At 36.8% G+C, this 22,628-nt stretch overlaps 1 protein-coding gene across 2 annotated transcripts; it reads right to left on the bottom strand.

Moving 5' to 3' along the window:
* Positions 1-2,563: 2,563 nt before the first annotated feature.
* Positions 2,564-16,799, bottom strand: LOC117496987 (ras association domain-containing protein 7-like). Of its 2 annotated transcripts, none has more exons than XM_034148870.1 (5): positions 16,735-16,799; positions 7,542-7,644; positions 5,743-6,375; positions 4,237-4,496; positions 2,564-3,096 (listed from the first exon to the last, which is right to left on the bottom strand). In XM_034148870.1, exons 2-5 carry the CDS (start codon positions 7,642-7,644, stop codon positions 2,944-2,946), a joined length of 1,149 nt encoding a protein of 382 aa, XP_034004761.1. In that variant the 5' UTR covers positions 16,735-16,799; the 3' UTR covers positions 2,564-2,943. The 2 variants fall into 2 exon arrangements, with proteins under 2 accessions (XP_034004761.1, XP_034004762.1); XM_034148871.1 differs by having other exon boundaries at positions 2,949-3,091.
* Positions 16,800-22,628: the final 5,829 nt, after the last annotated feature.

A 22,628-nucleotide genomic window follows, 5' to 3' on the forward strand; every position in this document is an offset into this window, starting at 1 on the left:
GAGAGTTAAGAAGAAAACCGAATCAGAATTGTAATTGCACTTTATAAGATTATTTGATATGCGATATTATGTGAGCCAGTATTGCACTTTTTCCTTTCTTTGTCAACATTAGTTACCTCATATTATTATGATATTATGAATTAAGATACCTAGCAGTGTACCTTTACAGCTGCACAATTGAGATGATGAAAACATTAATGCATCCATATTTACAGTTGAGTGATATAATGCATACTATTCTGATAATATTAGTTTTGGTACTTTAAGTATATTTTGATGCTAATACTTTTTTACTCTTATTTAAGTACAATTTTGAATGCAGGACTTTCAATGCAGCAGAGTATTTCTACACTGTAGTAATACTAGTTTAACTTAAGAAAGCAAAATATATTTAAATACTTCCACCTTTGCTTACCGTTAATCAGGTTCCAAAATAATGTCATATATCATTAGTTATAGTAACTACAATCCAAAAAGATTTAGATAGCCAATTGATTTTGACGATTACGTTTCAAAATAACGCGTTAACCTCGGCCTGTTTCACATGGTGCTGTTGTTAGGGTATTTTTAGATAAGTCTTATAACTGAGCCTGATAAATCAAAGTGAGTCACAGGGAAACGAAAGGGTCTGAAGATTGAGAAATAGTCTCTAAAGATTACAAATGTTGACATTCAAGTGTGCTGCTTTCTTTTTTTCCTCATAGAAATTTGATTTAAAAATGTAATTTGGCGAGTTAATAAATCACTTTTTTTCAAACAGCATCAGAAGCAGTAAATTGATGATGTCTGTATGTTCACTCATTTAAACTAAAGATCTAAGGATACGTAAATGTCACTCCTCTGCTCATTGATTATGTGGAGTTGGACTAAGGGTCATACAGGTACAGCGTGGTGAGAAAATAAAGGATTACGGGTAATAATCTCAGCGGGATCCTGAGACCTTTGCATAACGAAGAACATGTACTAAACTGTGCTCGGATTTAAACGATCCCATTAGCAGCACCAGAGAAGCAACATCCATGTGAGGCAAAGCAGGCGATTTCAAATGTAACTTCACCTGATGGGATGGGAATCTAAAAACTACGAGTGAATGATATTTCTCTAAACCAGATTTGCAAAATAACAAACAGACTGAGTTTTATTTCTCTGCTGGGTCCTTTAATTATAGGAGCGTGTCAGGGTAAAAAAAGGAGTATATGCTCAATAGGATTACATACTGTAGCAAGTAGCATCTCACTAAATGTTGGCCCCATCAGGGAGTTTTTCTGTTTTATAGTTAGATAGATATCGCCAAATTGGAATTAAAACTGGGATTATTGTGGTTAGACCTGCAGTGCGGACCTGTGTCTATCTTCTGGCAGTGAGAGTAATGATAAAAACATTGTTGACATGTGTTTTTTTTATAGCAGACCGGCTGCTCTCATACAGCCAGCAGCTCCTCACAGCTCCAAACATCGCTGTTAATTCCAAAATATGTGTTATTTGGATAAACGCATCAAATATATACTTGGGTATTCTACTCTTACTCTTGCACTTTTCTTGCATTTGATGTATTTGTACTGCTATGTTTGTAATTTTCATTTTCTTAATGTTTTATGTGAGGGACTGCGGATGGAAAGTAGCTCAAAGCTAAATCCGGCATATTTACACTTGGCACATCTCATGTTTTAAGTGTTCATTAATGTGCAATAAATACAAATATTGATCATATAAATGGTTAGTTTTTTCGCCTGAATCAGTGTTATTACAGTTCATTCAAAATCTTTAAAGCAGTTTCTTTGTCAGGTAAAGGTTGATAACGCTGGCAGCAGTGCTATGCAAAGTAATATAACCTATACGCTGTAACCTGGAGGACCAACACAACACAAGACAAAGAGGAAAGCTCATGATCAGGTCTAAGGTGAATCAGAGTACATCTGATCCGATCACACTGCACAGAGATATTACATGTAGGACCTATACCTCTCAATTAAACTGTGGCGCCCTTATGTGAGCATGAAGTAATACACAAAGAATAACAAGAGAGCAATGCATTATATGAAGACTTTATGAAATAATAAAAACAAGCAAATACAAAATACAATTTCAAATTATTTTAAAGAATTTTCTTAAATATGTATTCTTTTTCAAAGAAACTGGCAGTGATTGGCTTATCACACACACAGAGACACACACACACACACACACACACACACACACACACACACACACACACACACACACACACACACACACACACACACACACACACACACACACACACACACACACACACACACACACACACACACACACACACACACACACACACACACACACACCTCATAAGCCAGTCAGTCTAAAGTACTGGACAGACCACTATGATCCAGACTCAGCTCATTAGCCTGATGGGAGCTTTTACTATATGGATTTAGCCTGACTCACTATTCTTAGCCTTTAAGGCTCTTTGCCTAATAGTATCATATCCTTTAGCTCCACAGACCCTAGTGAGAACCAGACACACACACACACACACACACACACACACACACACACACACACACACACACACACACACACACACACACACACCACACACACACACACACACACACACACACACACACACACACACACACACACACACACACACACTGAACAGGCCTCTATCATGTCCTGCAGTTCAATTTCATATCTTAGTAGCTCTTTCTTCGTTTCTTTAGAAAATCAAAACATTTTCAGCTGACAATGGAATTAACTTAACTCTATTTCACAGTTCTTTCTTTCATATGTGCATTTACTAAAAGCAAGAAAGTAGGACTTTCTCTGTACAAACTGATCCATACACTTCTTCATTAATCCCTTCAATATACTTCTTCATTAATTCCTTCAATATACTTCTTCATTAATTCCTTCAATATACTTCTTCATTAATTCCTTCAAATAATCTGACGCAGCAGACTCCTACTCCATGATCCCAGCGTTGCGGAGGTAGCCTTCAGGGCCGGGCAGCGAGGAGGTCTGGTCCACGTGAGGACTGCCGGCCTGCTGGATGAACTGCTGCAGCTCACACTGCCTCAGCTCCTTGTTCAGCTCCTCCATCATCTCCCATCTGCCCTACAACATGCAGGAACATTATATCACCAACAGCACCAACGCTGAGCTCAATGCATTTGGTAGAGACGTTTAATCCTTTAGAAATGATAACAGTCATTAAAGGACAAGGCTTTATAGCGTGGTGCTGGAATGAGTCCTGAACCTTGACATGAGTCTGCATTTTAGAACTTTTTCATCCCTCGTTTGGAAGGCAATGTACTTTTGAATTTGTTTTTGTTTGTAATCCTGAAATAAGGTCAGTGGTTGACAAAAGCTGAAGAGATTTGAATTCTACAACATAAAATACGTCAGTAAGTACCCCAGTCTAAAAACGGCGGTTGTTAAAAAGTGTCTAAATGAGTAGTGTCAATATGTGGAGATTATCCTGCTGAACAAAACGTGTAAGTATCATAAACATTGGTTTGCCACAGAGATTTATTCTGCATTAATCCAAAATCCAATGGAAAAAACCTTTTGGATTTTTGTGGAGGGAGACTTTGGGATGCTAACTTTCCAGTCAGACTACAAAAACACATCCTCACTGCACCACCTTATAGTCCACATCACATGAAAAGTCCCATGTTGCACTGGGCATGTAGACCCACATTATGTAAAACACTACATTTACTCAAGTACAGATTTGAGGTAGTTGTACTTTCCATTTAATAGCCAATATTGTAAGAAAATATAAATAAACTAATAAATAAACTATAAAAAAACCGGTATGTTTAGATATCCAGCTGCAGTTTATAAAGTAAATTAAATTAGCTCCACATTTACCAGCTGTGAGGAACACATTAATGCATCATTAATCATATCCAGGCCTGTTATATACATGAAACTGAAATGGCCCATTACACACATTAAGTACTTTTACTTTTGGTACTTTTAGTTTACTTAAGATTTTGTAAGCAGATTTACTTGAGCAAGAATACTTTTACAAGTTAGTATTACAACTCTTACTTAAAGGTCTTAATACTTATTCTACCTCTGGCTCTGGGGGACATGTTTATACCATGAACACACACACTTTATTTTGACTAAAGTCTTATGCCATGAATGGAAATGGAAAGTTTAGAAGAGGCCTCAAAATACTATAAATACAGCACGTGAGTAAATGTCTTGTCCAGCACTGGTTATTGGAAGATGGAGGAGTTTTACCTGCTGCCTTGTTTGAGTATTTTGTATTTCCCTCCGTGTTTGTGACAGCGTTGCCTCCAGTTCTGCTCCCTGCTGCAGGCGGACGTGCAGCTCCTGCTTCAGGGCCTCCTCCGGCTGCACAGTGTCCGCCCGAGAGCTTCGTTTCTGGGCTCGGAGCTGAATGTCCTGCTCTAGATGTGCCGATTGGGACTGGAGCTCCTCGATCTGATAACTGTGATCGTCCAGTGACGAGTTGATCTGGTGCAGACGACTGTGCAAATCTGTTGATAACAGTTAAAGCGGCAACGATTAGTCAAACTTCATAAATAATGCATATATTAGGAGCATTCCTGATTCTTAATTAAATGTTTTATATACTCAAAGTAACTCTTACCAAACTCACAGTGCACATGGTTATACCCAAAAGTAAATTAGTCCATGCAATCAAACAAAACAATAAAGACTTCTGGTTAAAAACACACAAAGATTCTGTTCAAGCAGCGACTTAGTCACACTTGAATCATTTCAACCTTTCTTTTCTACATTTGTTTACTGAGGGTTTAAATAGCCTACATTGATATTTTCAACATATCACATCACTTTCATTTCTTCCAAAGAGGGTGAAAAATACAATTTAAGCAATAGGAAAAAGGGGGAAACAAAAAACAGTTGATGCAAAACAGTTGCCATCACATATTATATTCTATAGTTTAGTGGAATATATATATTTGAGCCGCTGTGAATGAGGGCTGTGCAAAATCTGTAAAGGATATGAGGACAATTTCTGATTCTTAATTACATTTTATATATTGAAAGTCGCTCTTACCAAACTTACAATGCACATGGTTATACCCTAGAGTAAGTAAGTATATAATAGTATAAAACAATTGAAAGTGAAGAGTGATATAAAAACATTTTAATACATTGTTAACTTTTTTATGTGAGGGAAGGGTAAAAGAAGATGCTTGTGTAGTATGCTTTATTAAAACAGTTGGAATTTGAAGGATATTTTCTATTTGTTGCACATACCACAGGAACAAGAATCAGGAATCAAGTGATACTTTGCATCGCACCTGAGAAAGTTGGATTATCTCCTAGTCTAGACCAGCAAGTTGAAAAAGTGTTACGTGGCGTGTTTACAGAGTTACTCCTCTGGGCTGCATGCATGTGTGACATGTGCAGCATGTGTGGTGTGGGGTCTCTGTGTGAGACCTGTTAGTTTAACTTGCGTTTTGTTCATTGTTAGGATATGTGCTCCAGTTTCTTTTTGTATTGAGTACTTGAATCACTTTATTTTAGGAGAAAGTTGTTCTTGTTTGTCATAAGTTGACTTTGTTAATTGGCTGGTGAGCCCTCTTTTTTTTTTTTAACAATTAAACATTATCTACTAATTTTGCCAAATCAGTTTCCTCTCTCTTTTTTTTTCTCCCGGTTATTTTTTTATATTTTGTTACTTCCCTTTGTACCCCTAATTTAGGAGGGAATGTAACAATCAGTAATGAAAATGATCGTTAACTGCAGTCCTACCTTGTTCTCTGTCCATCTCTTCATGTAACTGCTGCTCCCACTGCTCTCTGTGCTTGAGGTCGTCCTGGTTCTGCCTCAGACGCTGCTCCAGCTCCTCCAGTTCTGCTTCCAGGGCAGGAGTGAAACTGGGAACTGTGTCCGACGTCCTCTCCAGCACCTCGGCCTCTCCTTCCAGAGCCTCAAGCCGTAAGTCCAGGTCCTGCAGCCTCCTTTGCTGCTGCAGGATCTGCTTGAATACCTCTTCTTTGGAGGAAGAGGAAGAGGAGGGAGGGTCCAGGAAAGAGACTGGGGAGGCTCTAGGTTCTGGGGAGGCTCGGGGCGATGGAGACCACTCCCTGTTTGATTTGATCCTCTTGGGATGTGTGGAGGGACCCAGGCTGAAGCTGAGAGCTTTGTGTGGGTCATTGCGTTTAAGTGGCTCTGGTTCTGGGGGTCCGTGCAGGGGGAAACGTCCCTCTCTGGTGGGGGTTTCCTTACCCTCACTGAGGCTGGGGCCGGTCCTCCGCAGAACGAACTGGACCTCCGCCGCCTGCTGCCCCAGGTGAGCCAAGTGCTGGAGAGGACGTTCATCTGCAACCAGCTGCCTCTCCGTCCCCCGAAGCTTCAAGATGAGAATATAACGACCTGTCTGACCTGCGGGAAACAAACAATCAATCAATCAATCAAAGTCAACTTTATTGTCAATCTTTCAGTTTGTGTTACAGACAGGGAGATCGAAATACCGTTTCCCACAATCACGAATACGATAACAAAGATATATAAAAATATGTATACAAATATATATATACACAATCAACAGACACATTTGTACATATGCACACATTTAGACATAATTAAAAGCACAACAATAAATATATACAAAATAACAGTCATAAAAATAACTTTGAGAAATGTGCATTACTGCAAGACTGTCCATAGCAGCGTAAAAAGTGTCTGGTGCTGGATTTGAGTCAATCAATCAATCATCAAAGTTTCATTTATAAAGCCCAACATCACACATTCTACATTTGTGTCAGGGGGCATTATAGTTTATGGAGAATACGAATATGACTCCCTCTTTCCTTAGACCCTCACATCAGACAAAGATTTGCAAATTAAAATAAATTAAAAAGAGAATACATTTACAACATAGATAGTCCCAATGCGAGGAAAAAAATAATGTGTCTACTCTGTATATAAGAAGATGAAGATGGATCCAGGTGGATGTCAACAATCCTGTTGGAGCCGTCAAAGAAGTAGTACACAATACAGAGATATGAAGGATGAATATCTAACAGCCAGTCTTTGTTTTTGGGAAAGGTTGCCACCCATTGGAGATATCTGAGTGACGCAGAGTGGTGCAGGAATGAGTCCTAAAACCCTAAAAAGATTTTACATTTGGGTACTTTTAGCTTTTTCCTTCTCTGGATGTCAATGGTTTTGTGATTGTGTTTTTGGTTGTTATCCTGAAATAAGGTCTGTGGTTAAAACAAGCTACGACATAAAGTACATTGGTAAATACCCCAATAGTCAATTATTAAATAAACAAGGAGATTATTTTCTGCAATTATCCAAAGTCCAATAGACTTTTTGTAGGAGGGAACCGGGAAGATGCAGCCTTCAAGGGTCATCCTGCAAAAATACAACATCCCTGACCCAAAACTGAACCCTAATTCCACTTACTCATCATTTAAAAGGCTCACGTTACAAAATAAAGCCAAACTAGATGTTTCTATTGCAACAACACTAAATAGTTTGTCTTTAAACACATTGTGTAAACTATGTGTTTTAAGACAGTCAAGCTAAATTAGGAGCCTTACCGATTGCTTGTGCGAGTGCTATGACCACGTCCTGACAGGAAGTGTTTTCTGATATGCCGCACACCACTCTGACCACGCCCTGCACCCACACCTTCAGCTCCATCTGCAGGGAGACAAACACACACACACACATTTAAAATGTATATTAAAAATGTTCAAACTTTCTGTGAATAATAAGAAAAAAAGATGATATGTTATGTTTTAGTTTTTAGTTGAATACTCAAGTAAAGTTCCTACATTCAAAATGTTCCTTAAGTAGAAGAAGAAGACTATTATCTGCACAGCACAGCATTACACTTTTCCTAACAATACTACAGAGCCCCTCCTCCAACACACACGAACGCGCACATGACCAATGAGGGCACGAGATTGTTTGTGCACAGATGGAAGGCTGACAGGCAGGTAGGCCATCCAGTTATTTTAGCCGGCTAAAATGATTGGTCGTGCTTTTTACAGTACTACGGTTTTCCACAGATGACATTTTTTGTATGGATTTTTTGTCAAAGCACTTCAGATATTCATTGCTATCGGGATGTTAAGAGCATTCCATGGAATATAACAAAAAGTGTATCTCGAGCCGGTTTCTTAAACTTACCTACCCCATCTTTAAGTGACTTACATACTCAATACTGTGGGCAATCCCCACAGGAGCAATTTGGGGTGAAGTGTCTCAGGGACACAACCTTTGTTTGGTTTGAACCTGTGACTCCCCTGATCCCAACACCAACGCACTAGTCCACTGCGCAACGCACTAGTCCACTGTGCCACAGCCTCCCTATACCATGACTTCAAAAGAAATTGGGATACTATACTGTTAATTTTTTTTTATTACATACTATAACAATGACTATTTTTCTCACATTTCATCCTATATTACGACAATATTATTTTATTTGTAGTATGACTTTTTCCTATTTCTATCCTGTTTTGGTAAATGGTGAAAATGTTTAGAGATCCTCCTTCACAAAGCTGAAGACTCTTCACTTCAGCCGTACAAAATACAAAAGAGACACTTTCACATTTCATTCACAAATGAGTAAAGACAAAGACAACATCTTAAAGTTCAAACCAAGTAAAGTTTAATGTCTACAGAAAACAAACTGGTTTCAGTCGACGAGACAAACCATCAAAATCATTTCTGTTCTCATTTCTACCTGAAAAAATTACAAAATCAGACACTGGAAAATAGAAATGACACATCGTACATCCCGTGAAAAAAACCCTAAAAGATGCACTTCAACACGTCTGATTTACACAATTCATACATTTTCCCTCCTGTTAACTCAATGTTTTCTAAAAAAAATATGGATAAATAAATAAATAAATGTTAACTGGTAAAATAAGATATAAATGAACCAGCAAAAATCTTGCCTAGAGCAGCAAATTGGTCAGAACCGGCCCTGGTGTCATCCCCACAGCACCCCCCATTTGAAACATGTTCCCGCGGCTATGTACAACAATACGCCCAAACTGCCCCTTCTTAAAAAAAATGACAGCTAGTATCTACCTCATTGTTTTGTTTTTAGAAAAACAAAAACTAGGTGTGTCTTGTTCTTGTTCTATGAGATGTTTAATGATTCAACATGTTTTTACACTTTCCTGTTTAGATTCTGCCTCGTGTTTGTTCTCATTGGGGCGTATGGAACAACATGTTCTATTCCAATGCTCAATTGCTCTAGGTCGGATTTCCTACTAACGTAATAGACACTTTGGACATTTATTAATCCTAGTAGATTGTCATCACTAGGCAAGGCGAGGCAAGTTTATTTATATAGCACCTTTCAACACAAAGCAATTCAAAGTGCTGTACACAAATATAAGACAATAAGATCTAACAACACTAACATGTGTAGTCAAATTTGTCTGAAAATGATTTAGAAATGTTGCTTCATTTGGATGGAACATTTGCGAGGCGAAAATGTACCTCACTCTTAGTTTATGAAATCATCAACTCACTATATAAAAAAATGAAAATTGGCATCAACAGCACGAAAACAAAACCGGTTGCAACCATGTTGTCAAAGTAGCAGCAAAAAGAGCCAATGTGATGTACTGCCCGCTTGTTTGTTTGAGAACTTGAACAACAACTGACAAGTGAAGAAATGCATGGATGAAATGTTGATGTGTGGTTCAGTTGCCTCGAAATGCATTGAATAAAAACTGATGATTATTTGCGATGCATTTATTTGAAGCAGTATTTTATTGGTGTTGCTGGTTAAGATAAGTATGATGTAACTATTTTATAGACTAATATGTAGCTTTATCAATAATGCCGTGCCACATTTTATAAGCTATTTGTTTTGAATGTAAAGTAGTGAAGTGGGAGTTTAAACTAACAGAGATTTCATAAGTAGAGCAACTTATGCTGATCCTTATGCCCGGGCAGCCGAAAATATGTTTTGTGTGCACAATTTTGGGCCTTTGGGGACTCCGTAGAATCACCGCAGACAATTACATATCAGGAAGTTACTTTGGAACTTGCATGTTCACGCTATTTTTTGCTAAATGAAAGTTAAAACGTTTCACTATCACTCATATCACTTTGTTCTCTCTCTCTCTCTCTCTCTCTCTCTCTCTCTCTCTCTCTCTCTCTCTCTCTCTCTGTAATGAGTTGATTAGTCTATCTCAGTCTAAATAATACAATTATGTTGGTGCATCATGGCATGTGGCTCATTAAAAAAAAGTACAGCTATTATCTACCTCTTGTATAACTGGTGGGCCCCACCTGCATTAGCACAATGGACGAAACAAATACATTAAAGTAAAACCACTTTCCAGCAGTCAGCAGCACATTGTAAAAGCTGTTGATACAACTGTTCACATTCATAATTAAGTAAAGATAACACCCTTTTCACCCCGGTTACATTTTCCATTTGCCCTGAGAGGCTCAGTGAGGTAAAGGACTCTGAGTGTTTAGATAGTTCACTTTAGTCTAAGTTATCTCAGTGTGTTTCAAACGGTTTTATCACAATTTATGTAAACAAATATTTCCAAGGCACACCTTTATAATTATTAGGATAAATAAAAACAGGTTTGAAATCATTCCAATGTCATTTCATTTCATTTCAAACCTTTATTTAACCAGATTGGTCCCATTGAGATCATAGATCTCTTTTTCAAGGGAGACCTGCAGCATATAGGTTCCACATGAAACATAAAACAATAAAGGACATCATACATTATATTTACAGGATACATTTACATAGTTATAGACATTTACAAGTACCCATCAACGAGCATTTCATTTAGCCTAGCTTTAAAAGTTTCAATTCTTGCTGAAGAATGTTCCAAGCAAGTGGAGCTGCGCACATAAAAGCTGTCTTACCTAAGACAGTCCTTGCTCTTGGCACATGTATACTATAGGACAGTAAACCAACAATATCCTTTAAAACTGGAGAGATTAAAAAATATGGATGAATAAATAAATGTTAACTGATAAAATAAGATATAATTGAACCAGCAAAAATCTTGCCTAGGGCAGCAAATTGGTCAGAACCGGCCCTGGTGTTTGTAGCAAGTAGAGGGCTGCTGGCAGGCCCGGACTGGCCATCGGGAGGGCCGGGAGGTTTCCCGATGGCCTAGCGATTTCTTTTTTTTAATGTAGGCTATTGTGAACGTAACGCTGCGCAAATGTGGGTGTGCCTCACACAGGGTGACTGTCTGTCTACATGATGTGGCATCTGTTTCATATGGGTGTTTCCATAGATCTAGTCTCTTTATTTTCCCCTCAAAATGCACCAGATTGATGCATTTAACTCCAAAATTAAACAAATATCTTACCAGGGGGGGCATGCCCCCGGACCCCCCTAGAGGATTTGAGGTCCACCCCCAAAATATGTTCACATGGATAGGTTCCCAAATACATTTGCAATTTTTTTTAAATAGTAACCCCTGTCCATATGTTTATTATTGGTGTGTGTGTGTGTGTGTGTGTGTGTGTGTGTGTGTGTTTGAGTTTGAGTGTGTGTGCGCGTGCATGCGTGCGCACGCATTAGTTTCAAAGACCCCCATAGAGCTCAGTTTATAACTCGAACCCTGACTACACATATTTGATTTGATTCATTTGTCAAATGATCCTAACTGGACGTAGTTTTTTGGTACATTTATATTTCATGTAAATATGTTTTTATAGTTTTTTTTCTTGTGGTTGTTTTTCGTACATTTTATCTTCGACTGTGTTTATGCACCATATGCACCATAAGCAAATTCCTTGAACTTGGAAATAAACTTGTTTCTGATTCTGATCTGCAAAACTACCTGTTGTGTGTAATTGCACGTTATAGCTCTTTCACAGTTTTATATATAACTATAGATTATATTAACCTGTTTTTATTACTCACAATTGCATGTAAAATGATTTTATTTAGTTATATATATTTTTTTAATGTGTATAAAATATAGTAAATATAGAATGAAATGTTCCCCTTTATTCTTATAACTTTGTGGTGCTTGATATGGCTATATATTTTTTTTTAAATATATTTAAAACAAACATTATTTGGCCAGCTCTAAACTGTGTCCGGCTAACAGAGAGGTGGGTTGTGTCCGTCTTAAACATGTTTAAATACGTTTTCAATTGTAATTAAATACATTTTTATTGTTTTATCTAGTTGTACATATTATCAAATACATTCTGTGTGAATCCTGTTCTTTTTTACCTTCGCTAAATAACGTTTTTTGATGGTTTTTATCTTACATAATATGGGCTAATTTTAGAAGTTCCCAAGCTAGCTTACAGATCACCGTTTTCGTTAAATGTATTTATTTTGCTTTTTAATCAGGAGAGCCGCCTGTCACACAGAGCACACAGTGGAGGATTGTGTTCATATATTTCAAGACAGGTATGGATATGTTTCCTTTGTTTTAATCTTTATTTTGAACTTGTTTTATTTTAGGCTTTATATCCGTGTCGTGGAGGGTGTGGTTGCTATGACAACACTGCAGCGCTGTCTGCGTGATTGTCGTGTCTAACATAAAATGTATATCTGTTATTTAAATTGGGATTTTGTGTTTGCTAACATATTTATTCGTTTAAGTAATGATATTATACCCTTTATAAACTTCAGTTTAAGTGCGGAAGACAACATTTACTTAAAGGGCCCATGTCATGGCCATTTCCACTGATCATAATTACATTGTTGAGGTATACTAAAATAGATTTATACTGTGCAATTTTCCAAACTCACATTGGTTTCGCATACAGCATCTCTGTCAAGCATGTGTATTCAGCAGTATTCACTTTCTCCACTAAACGACTCGTTGGAGCTCTTGCCCCCCCCTCCCTGTGAGCCTAGTGTGCTCCGATTGGTCAGCTCGGCCACTCTGTTCTGATTAGTCAACCACCAGAGAGGCTGCGCCCATGTCTAACAGTGCTTTTCCCGGCTGCTCTCAGCGGAACATCAGTCTTATCATGGCGTCGGTACAGCCGTATATTTTATATACATATATATTTTTAACTGTTGTTATAGAAGAGTGTGACAGCCCCAGGGCCTTTGTCTTACGATGGGGTGGAGCTGAAGAGGCTAATCAGCACGATCACGGACACCTCCGGAGCCGAGGTGCTATTAAGCCCAGCTGCCCGGAGTCACACGACGGCCCCTGTCTCTCTCCAAAGCGGCTGCAGGAAGACTAACTCTGCGATCCTCTCAACCACCTATCTCTGCATTTACCACAATAAATGTGCCGTGGTTTTGTAAACTCGTGTATGTCTCCTTGTCTTTCCGTTGTGGCCTACGAGCCGCTCATAACAAAGAGTAAGTTATTTTTACCCGTTATAAACTACTACTGTTTGATGAGAAATCAAATCATGGTTTGCTATATATGAATTCAGGGAAGAAAGGATAGGCCTACTAAGTATTTCCATTAAACTTTATTTTTAGAAATGTACAAAATGAACATAAATATACATATATACACACGGTATATCATCCATTCCTCCTCGCATCTTGCCTGCGCACAGCCGGTGCGGTGCCTTTTAGCACGAGGCCTCAGTAGTAGTAGAAGTCCCGTCCCCGTCATGGATTGTCCGCCAGGATCTGGCTGGACGAAATCAAATGCAAATCACAAAATATTAGAGAAACTTAGTTGTTTTAGATTCGGTAGTAGTTGTGTAATGAACAGCTTGCCTGCTAATATGCTAACCTAGCTTTGTTTACCTTGGTAGCTAACACGATATGAACGTTAGCTTGGAGGAAAGGCAACTATAATGCAGTGTAATAAAACTACTATGAACAAAAGCTAGTGGTTCATATTAGGCTAGCAATAACGTGTTTATAATTGCAATCGTATACGGGTATTCTGCTACCATACAATGTAACTTGCATGAATACATTGTTTTGCGCTAGCATACAGCTAGCCTCGTTAGCTACATGCAGTATATGTACTGTCACAATGTACGGTAAATCACCCGGAGTATACTGTATGAGTATTCCGTGTGTGTGACTGCAGACATTCTCCTGCCATGACAAACATGTAAGGCCATCTGCTGACATTGTAGTTGATATATTTAAACGCTAGCAACGTAGCATCACAAAAATGTTTTTCCGACCAAAACTAGCTCTAGCTCCGTGTGTTAGATCGGTTGCATACACGCTACGCCAGCTATAATGTAATTACGTTTCGCGACTGACCGCACGGCAAATCACCCAGAGTATACTGTCAATAGGTATTTTGTGTGTGAATGCAGACATTCTCCTGCTATGAGATACATGTATGCAAGGCCATCTGCTGATATTAGAGTTGATATATGGAAACTCTAGCAACTTAGTTAGCACAGTTAGCACTGTGTCAATGGCTTAGCAGTCCAACACAGTTTACACATTTAAACAGTCTTGTTTGATAAATACACAAATAACAATGCAAACTTACAGGTTGTATACCCAGATCTTCCCCTGCTCCAAACGGTCCAAACAAGCTGTGCATATCCGGCCTCAAACTGGGCAATGTTTTGGAAGCTTTCGTCTGTGAAATGCCGGTTCTTCGAACCTCTGGAGGAGGAACACGCCGCTGCTGGTGTGGCCATAGCTCTTCGGGATTGGTCCATTTCGTTCCGGGTACCGCATGACATCAGGCGGTACCCGGAACTAAATGGAAGACTCAAATGGGCAGTGACGTATCTCCAACGAGGCGTTTTGGGGAGGTATTTTCTGTGTTAGAGTTTTACTCGCTACAGGGTGTACTTTCAGGGTTTTGACTCTGCACACCGTTTACATGCATAAAAACCTTCATAACACACAAGGGGACGGGTAATAACCGGAAAAGCATGACATGGGAGCTTTAAACTACTCAACTACATTTAACTGACAGCTTTAGATTCACATTATTAGCGAATATAAATCAAGTTATAAATAAACAGTAACATATTATTAAAGGTTGAAATATCTAGGCACAGTGAGACTTTGTATGCAGTAGTTGTAAAAGACTATTTTTGCAATTTAGTTTCAGTAATTATTTGACCTCTGTGTATAATGTTAGTGGAGGTTAAACTATTTAATGTACTATTTCTGTAACAATGGAGTCAAGCTTTTGATATTTAAAACTGTTTCTAAATCTTAATAGATAAATATTCATATATTCTGTGGTTGTTGTTAAATTACATTATATTCATCTTCAAACTCTTCTAAAATGTGTGTTTTTTGTATTAACACATTACACACAAAGCATCATTTTAATTGGCACACGGAGCATCAACTATTCACAGATAATATAAATGAAAAAACAACAGCGCAATAGCAGGTTGCGATTAAATAGGAAGTAAGTAAGTAAGTAAACACAGATACACACAGGTATCCACATGTGTACACGTTTCTGCCTCCATTCCTGTCCAAATCACACTTAACCCTGTGGCCAATCATAATGCTTGCGCTCTGATTTGTGAATCATTACTTAAAAGTATTTTCATACAGTTCACAGCCATACTGTAACAATGTAGAGTTATTCAATAACAAACTCAGTGTAAACCAGATCATATGCATTCAGTTTGCACACTCAGTGCATTGGCTACTAGAGTGCTTCAAGAATCAGTGAAACAGCAATAACTCTGTGTGTATATAAACTTGGACCACACATTTTTCATCAGCTTAACGCATCAGGCCGGTTTAAATGTAGCTCAAGGAAACCGGTGTGTGACAGTGAGGTGTGTGTGTGTGTGTGTAGTTTCTGTGTGTTTGCAGAAGAAGACACTCAGGTTTGCTGAGGGCAGGAATGTGGCAAAACACGCTGACATTCCTGCAGGACTCAGACTCCACCCACAAATACCTCAACTCTCTGTTTACTTCCACTGTTCAAACTCTCTTTCAGTATCGTCAACACCAGATAATCATAGAAACTACAGCTCCTGTTTATTAAGCTGCATGTAACCTTCAGTATTCAGCCCTTAATCAATCCCGTAATAAAGCCAAAGGACATGAAAACATTACATTTAGACAACACTTTTATCCAAGTGCAATAAACCATGAAGAAACAAAATCAGAAAGCGATTTCTGTTTACTCCCACTGTTCAAATTCCCTTTCACAAATAAGATAATCAAAGTGAACTCCTGTGGAAACTATCATTAAAACCATCTTTGTATTGATGATCGGAAACTTATTTTCTAAATATTTCTGTTAACAAATGTACTGTGAAGCCTTAGGAAGTATTTAGGAAATGTATGTGTCTTTTCGGTTTTAAATAAAAATGTGTTTTGTAAATGTATAATTATAGAAATAAACCTCCTTAGTTTCATTTTAATATTTTTTTTCATTTGAGGTATTGAATTTATTTGTAAACGTAAATACGTAAATGCTTAGCTTGGATTTTTTTCAATTGAATAAATCTTTTCTAAATTAAGACATTATTATAGTTGGTGTTTTACACAAATGGTTATTTTCAACTTGTTTTGTTAGCTTGATTTTATGTGCACCTTTTCCTTGGCTTATATCTGTATTATGTTAAACTGTTTGCAAAATAGTTATAACCTCATGACACCTAAAGTATATCATGTACATCATTTTGAATAAATCCAAAATCAAGGTATTTGGAATGCCCTTCTGTTCTAGATTTAAACTTATGGAGCCACAATAAAATACCAGTAATGCTTTTCATTACATACAAAAAGAACTTTTGAAAAATATATTTCCCCTTACTATTGAAGAATTAACATTTGTATTTTTATGAGAAAGGAATAAGCGTCAGTATGAATTAAAAAACCCTTACCTTGTAGTTTAAGCGTCTCTCAGTTTCATTGATGGTTTTTTCTCCTTCTCACCCTTATGTATTCAGGCTGTGACCCAAAAACGCACCTACAGACACTTTAGAGAAGGAGGAGGAAGAGGAGGAGTGGAGATGAGGAATGCAGCCTTTCTGGATGTGCTGAATGAAAAGTGATGTCACTCTGGAAATGGCGGGAGGTAATTAAATACACTCACACATCCACTTTCACCTCAGAGGAAACTATAATTATTTTTACGGCTCCATGTCTATCTTTGCTGCTGAAGTTACTCTGTAGATTTAGATTGGCTGGGATCATAACACATCTCTTTTATTTCTTACCTCTTCTTTATATCCTTCAAGTCCTTCATGGAAATCCCCAGAACTGGACAGACAGTGTTTTAATCAATGGAAGAAGTACTCACATCTTGTAATAGTAATTCTTCACAATGGCCTGTTTCAGAATAATATAAAGTACATACGTAACAGATACATGTACATCAAGTATCAAAAGTAAACATTTAATTAAAATAGTAGAAACTTTAAATCCTGTGTATATTAGTAGTACAGCATTATACCATATCAGCTTATCGTGTGCTTTTATATGTACAAATTAAATGTGAGTGCTTAATAAATGTAAAAAGTACAATATTTGCCTCTGAATGGATTAAAAGTATAAAGTAGCACCACATCTAAACGTACTCATCATCCAAAGAGACCATTGTTGGAATAATATATACAGTATATTAAAGGGATACAATTATTGATCTTTTATTGTGTTCAACATTTTAATCGTACAGTGGGCAAAGATGGAGATACCTTTAATAACCTTTAATAACCTTCAATAACGCCAAGTATCTTCATTTAAAATAGTACATTATAATGTATTAGTTGATGTATTTTTGTATTAATAATATTAACCTGTAAAAAAACACGTAGTGGAGTAAAAAGTACAATGTTTGCTTCCAAAATGTAGTGGACTAGAAGGATATAGTAGTACAAAATGGAAATACTCAAGTAATGTACAAGTACCTCAGAAATGTACTACATTCTGTGAGAAAATGTACTTAGTCACTGGTTTTAATCTGACAGCCAAACTCAGTAGCTTAATATTTTGTCTTTCTTCTACTTTGTTCTCGGAGGAACATTTTCTTATTCTTCCACATTAATCTTTAGTGCTGAATTAATTTGTTATAAACTCAAGGTAAGTCCCTAAAATATTTCAAATGTCATCCCTTTCTTTCATTTCTTGCATCATTATTTTTCTTCTTCCCTTCTTTCATGGAATCCTGGAACTAGAGATACTGGGTGTTATCCTGGCATCCAAGCTCTACTTCTCTTGACAATCAGTAGCATAATATATTGTCTTTCTTTCACTTTGACCTTAGAGGAAAATGTTGATATAAGGTAAGATAAAATAAACCTTTATTAACCCTCGTAGGAAAACCCAGGTGTCAGAGCAGGAACAGAAATGAGGGTGAAACACAGAACAAGACAGCTAACAGTTCACACTAGGATTATCAGAACAACAAATTAGAAATCTAAGTGACAGTATAAGGCACAATTTAAATATCTTTACATATAAACAGATATGAATAATTATGAATATGTCAAATGTATACATGTGAATGTGCAAGTCTTGAGTATGTACCATACCTGCAAAAGTAGACGCTTTTCTGGCTAAATTTGCCATTTTTGGCCAGCACAATTTCCCTTGAAGACCAGAGTTGGTTCTGAAAACGTTTGTCACGTCGCAATCTTCTTCTCAGTAAAACATATTTTCAAAGATGCTTCTTGAGTCTTTGGGCCAATCAGTATCAAGGTAAGGGCATCGTTTTCCTTTCCATGGAAGAAGAACTTCTCACGGTTGAACCATCACTTTATATATCCATGGGTACAACATGAAGACACAATAGTTATGAGGTAAGTCCTGTTTGTTGCTAACTTAACTTTAAGTAAGTTGTTGCCAAGTTTTAGCATCATAATAATCTTTTCCAACCTGTTAATAATGGAAAGATTGCCAGCTTGTTAACACGTCAGCTAATGTTAACTCTATTTCATGTATTTTTGCTGAGTTAATGCTTACTTCCGGTGCATCAGTATTATGTCATATCACATGATTTTAACTTGCGTCATTGTCGTAAGTTACAAGGGAAATAAAAATGAAAACGTAATGAAATAAGAACCACGGTTTGATTGGTGAATGGCTCTCATCATAACAAGTCGTAGTATTATGTAGTAGTGAAGGTGTTACACAGTATTTGGTGACCAATCAGATTCTTTGACATGCAGTGATGAAAAAATACTCAGAAACTTCTCTTTCCTTCTCTATCAGTCTTTATCAGTAATTTTGCTTTTGATTAGTTTAATTGTTTATTTGCACTGAAGAAAATATAAGAACAGAACATTTTCTAATAATGTTTTTTAGCATCTGTTTCCTGTTTTATTTTGAAGTTGTTTCTCATTTAGTGTATTTGTTTTGGCTGTAGTTCTACCTGTTCCCCGTACTGTACACCGACATGCTTTACAGTATAGCCTAGCATTAGCTTGTATTTAAGTTGTTGATTTATCTTTGGTCTTTGTTGGATTCTTGCATGTTGTCCAGCATGTCTTTAATGTATTTTACCCCTATTGTTCACTTTAATACAAAGTTACAGTACTTCCTCTATCAGTGATGTCACAGTTTCACTAAACCCGGGCTCCTATTGTGAGGAAAATATAAAAACAGCCCTCTTCTTCCTCCAAATCTGCATTCCACTCTGCAAGTGATGTGTGTGTGTGTGTGTGTGTGTGTGTGTGTGTGTGTGTGTGTGTGTGTGTGTGTGTGTGTGTGTGTGTGTGTGTGTGTGTGTGTGTGTGTGTGTGTGTGTGTGTGTGTGTGTGTGTGTGTGTGTGTGTGTGTGTGTGTGTGTGTCTTAAGCAGAGTTGAATTGTGTGTGTGAGTGAATCATGATAATCATAATAACATTGTAGCTGTGCATACCAGTCCTTGTTCACTATTTCTATGATAACAATACAGCGATAATGAGAAGAAAAGTATTACTTTGTGTGTGTGTGTGTGTGCTGAGGATTAGCAACTGTGTTCAGCTGGTTAAACACACGCTATGAAGATAAACTACGGGTTTAAAAAAATGAACGTAGATTAAGAAGCTTTGTATAAAAAAGCGTCAGCTAAATGAAATGTAATGTAAAGAAGACAATTTCATCAAAATGGACTTCCTTTTTAAATATCTAGTCTGAGCCACAACTCAAAGGGTTAAATGATATGGGAACAGTAAAGTTCTGGGTATTTAAATAATATTCCAGTTTTGGTTTTAGTATTACCTGTATGTGTTTGTTTTATTTGACTTTCTTGTGAAGTAGTTGTGCTCTGTTACTCCTGTATTTAAATGGCCGTTGTCTGGAAAGCATCTGGTGGTGCTGACCTTCATTCATCATGGACTTCATGAGCCTTTAGTGCCCTCTAGTGGCTTTTCCCCCAATTATAAGTGAGTCATGTTTTTGTGCAGACTTTATTTCCCGTACAGTATTTGGTATAGCCTTTAAAAACAAACAAATACAAATGTGTACTTAACTACATTTATTTAACAGTAGTTACTTTTTACATATAAAAACACTATACTATACACAAATACTATATGAAATTATGAAGTATGTTCAAACTTATAAACCCAGTATTTTAGAAAGTATCTAAAACTGGCTCCACATTGACAAACTACAACATTAAAATGCAAGGTATTTGTAATAATAAAAAAAAAAATAATATAATAACGACAATAATATAATTCTGTGAAAAGAGCCATTCTGCATTACATGCACTTTTACATTTGATACATAGTATATTTAGCTGATAATAGTTATGGTATGGGATATTGGGCATACATTTACGTTAACATTTTGAATTCAGGACTTTTATTTGTAACTGAGTATTTTAAACCATAGCATTTCCACTTTTACTTAAGTTAAGGATCTGAATACTTATTCTCACACTAGATTTACAGGCAACCTTGAATCTTATTCAGATGTTATGAATAGCATTATATAACATTAAAACATGTATACATATTGTTTTGTTTAAAGACAAGAACAAATATAGACACCACCTTTCCTAACCAAACTCTTTGATGTAACCTCAATGAACAGAAACAGATTTAAATTAGTTTGTGGTAATTATAGTAATTTAAATCCCACCAGGGTGTCCATATTACTCTCGATAATCCACAGAAAATATTGTAAACATCTTTTATATTTTTCCAATTCTAGTGAAAACTTACATTTTTTCTACCTCAATGTTATTCTGGTGTTGGCAGATTACTCAGTGAAATCTGAACATCTGGATGGAAAAACATCGATTTTTACTTGAGAAAAGAAAACTGACAACTGACTTTAAGCATAATCATTTTATTGTTAAATTTGCTTCAATATATTTTTCATAGGATCTGACAACATATAACATAATTTGTTGGTATCCATATGCACGTCACTTTATGTTTGTCAACTTGAATAAAAGTAACAACAAAAAAAGGATATAAATGTTAAACTATATATGACATTTTTCAACTTTCTTGTCGCTGGATCAACTTTTAATATATCTGAAAATATCAATACCATGATCAACAATACTCTCTGCTGTTGTCTTGTTTAGACCATATTTATTCTACAGACAAAAGTCAGTTACACCAACATAAACATTTGTTATTCACTGACTTAACTTCAAATAAACAAAACAGTAGAGCATATTAAAGAATAATGAGTACATGTTAGAAAACATCTGTCTAACATAATGAAAATCAAAAGTTCATCATCAACAAGATGTGAAGTTGTTGCACATGAAGCAAAAGTCAACATACACTTACAGTATTTCAACTGAGGCTGACTTATGTACTCTCCAAGTACACATCAAAGTTTATATTTACAATAAATGTTGAATAATAAAACAAAACAATGAAAAACTGTGGAGAAAGTATTTGAAAGTTTAAAAAAAATAAAGAAAGTCATTTTTATCGTTTTGTATTATTCTCAGACTGGTATGAAATCACATTTTTCTTCCTGGTTTTTATCTGCAAAACACGTTACTTAAAAGGTCAAATGTGAAGCAATACATGACTCATGCGGACATTTACATCACAAATCATCTCTTTGTTTCCAACACGGTCATTGTAGTAAACCATCTTCATCATTGACATCAACTTTGTTGTGCACACCAGTTATAATGCACAACGTTTAACACAGTTTAACCCTCCTATTGTCTTTGTTTCCCCCCCCCTTACTTTGGTGTTCGCGGTCAAATTTGACCGGTCCTGTTTTAACTGCTATTACATTAACACAAAAACCTTTCATCATCACCAAATTTCATTTAACACCCTTTCAAACTGTAAATATTGTATCAGACTACTGGTATACATGAAAAACTGCAGTAAATATACATAGAATAGACACTGAACATGTATATGGGTGTTACAAAGTTGACTAAATCATCCAAAATTCAATGAAAGTGGTGGTCAGCAATTTTATATGTTCAAATGTCTACTGTGAAGGATATCATAAAGCCTTGAAGGTGGGGTAGGTACGTTTGAGAAACCGGCTCGAGATACACTTTTTGTTATATTCCATGGAATGCTCTTAACATCCCGATAGCAATGAATATCTGAAGTGCTTTGACCAAAAATCCATAAAAACATATCATCTGTGGAAGCCGTAATACTGTAAAAAGCACGACCAATCATTTTAGCCGGCTCGGCTAAAATAACTGGATGGCCTACCTGCCTGTCAGCCTTCCATCTGTGCACAAACTTATCTCGTGCCCTCATTGGTCATGTGCGCGTTCGTGTGTGTTGGAGGAGGGGCTCTGTAAGGAAGTGGCAGACTTTCTCCGGTTGTGTATTTTCTAATTCTAGCGC

This window comes from Trematomus bernacchii, unplaced genomic scaffold, assembly GCF_902827165.1.
Source record: "Trematomus bernacchii unplaced genomic scaffold, fTreBer1.1, whole genome shotgun sequence".
Taxonomy (NCBI): domain Eukaryota; kingdom Metazoa; phylum Chordata; class Actinopteri; order Perciformes; family Nototheniidae; genus Trematomus; species Trematomus bernacchii.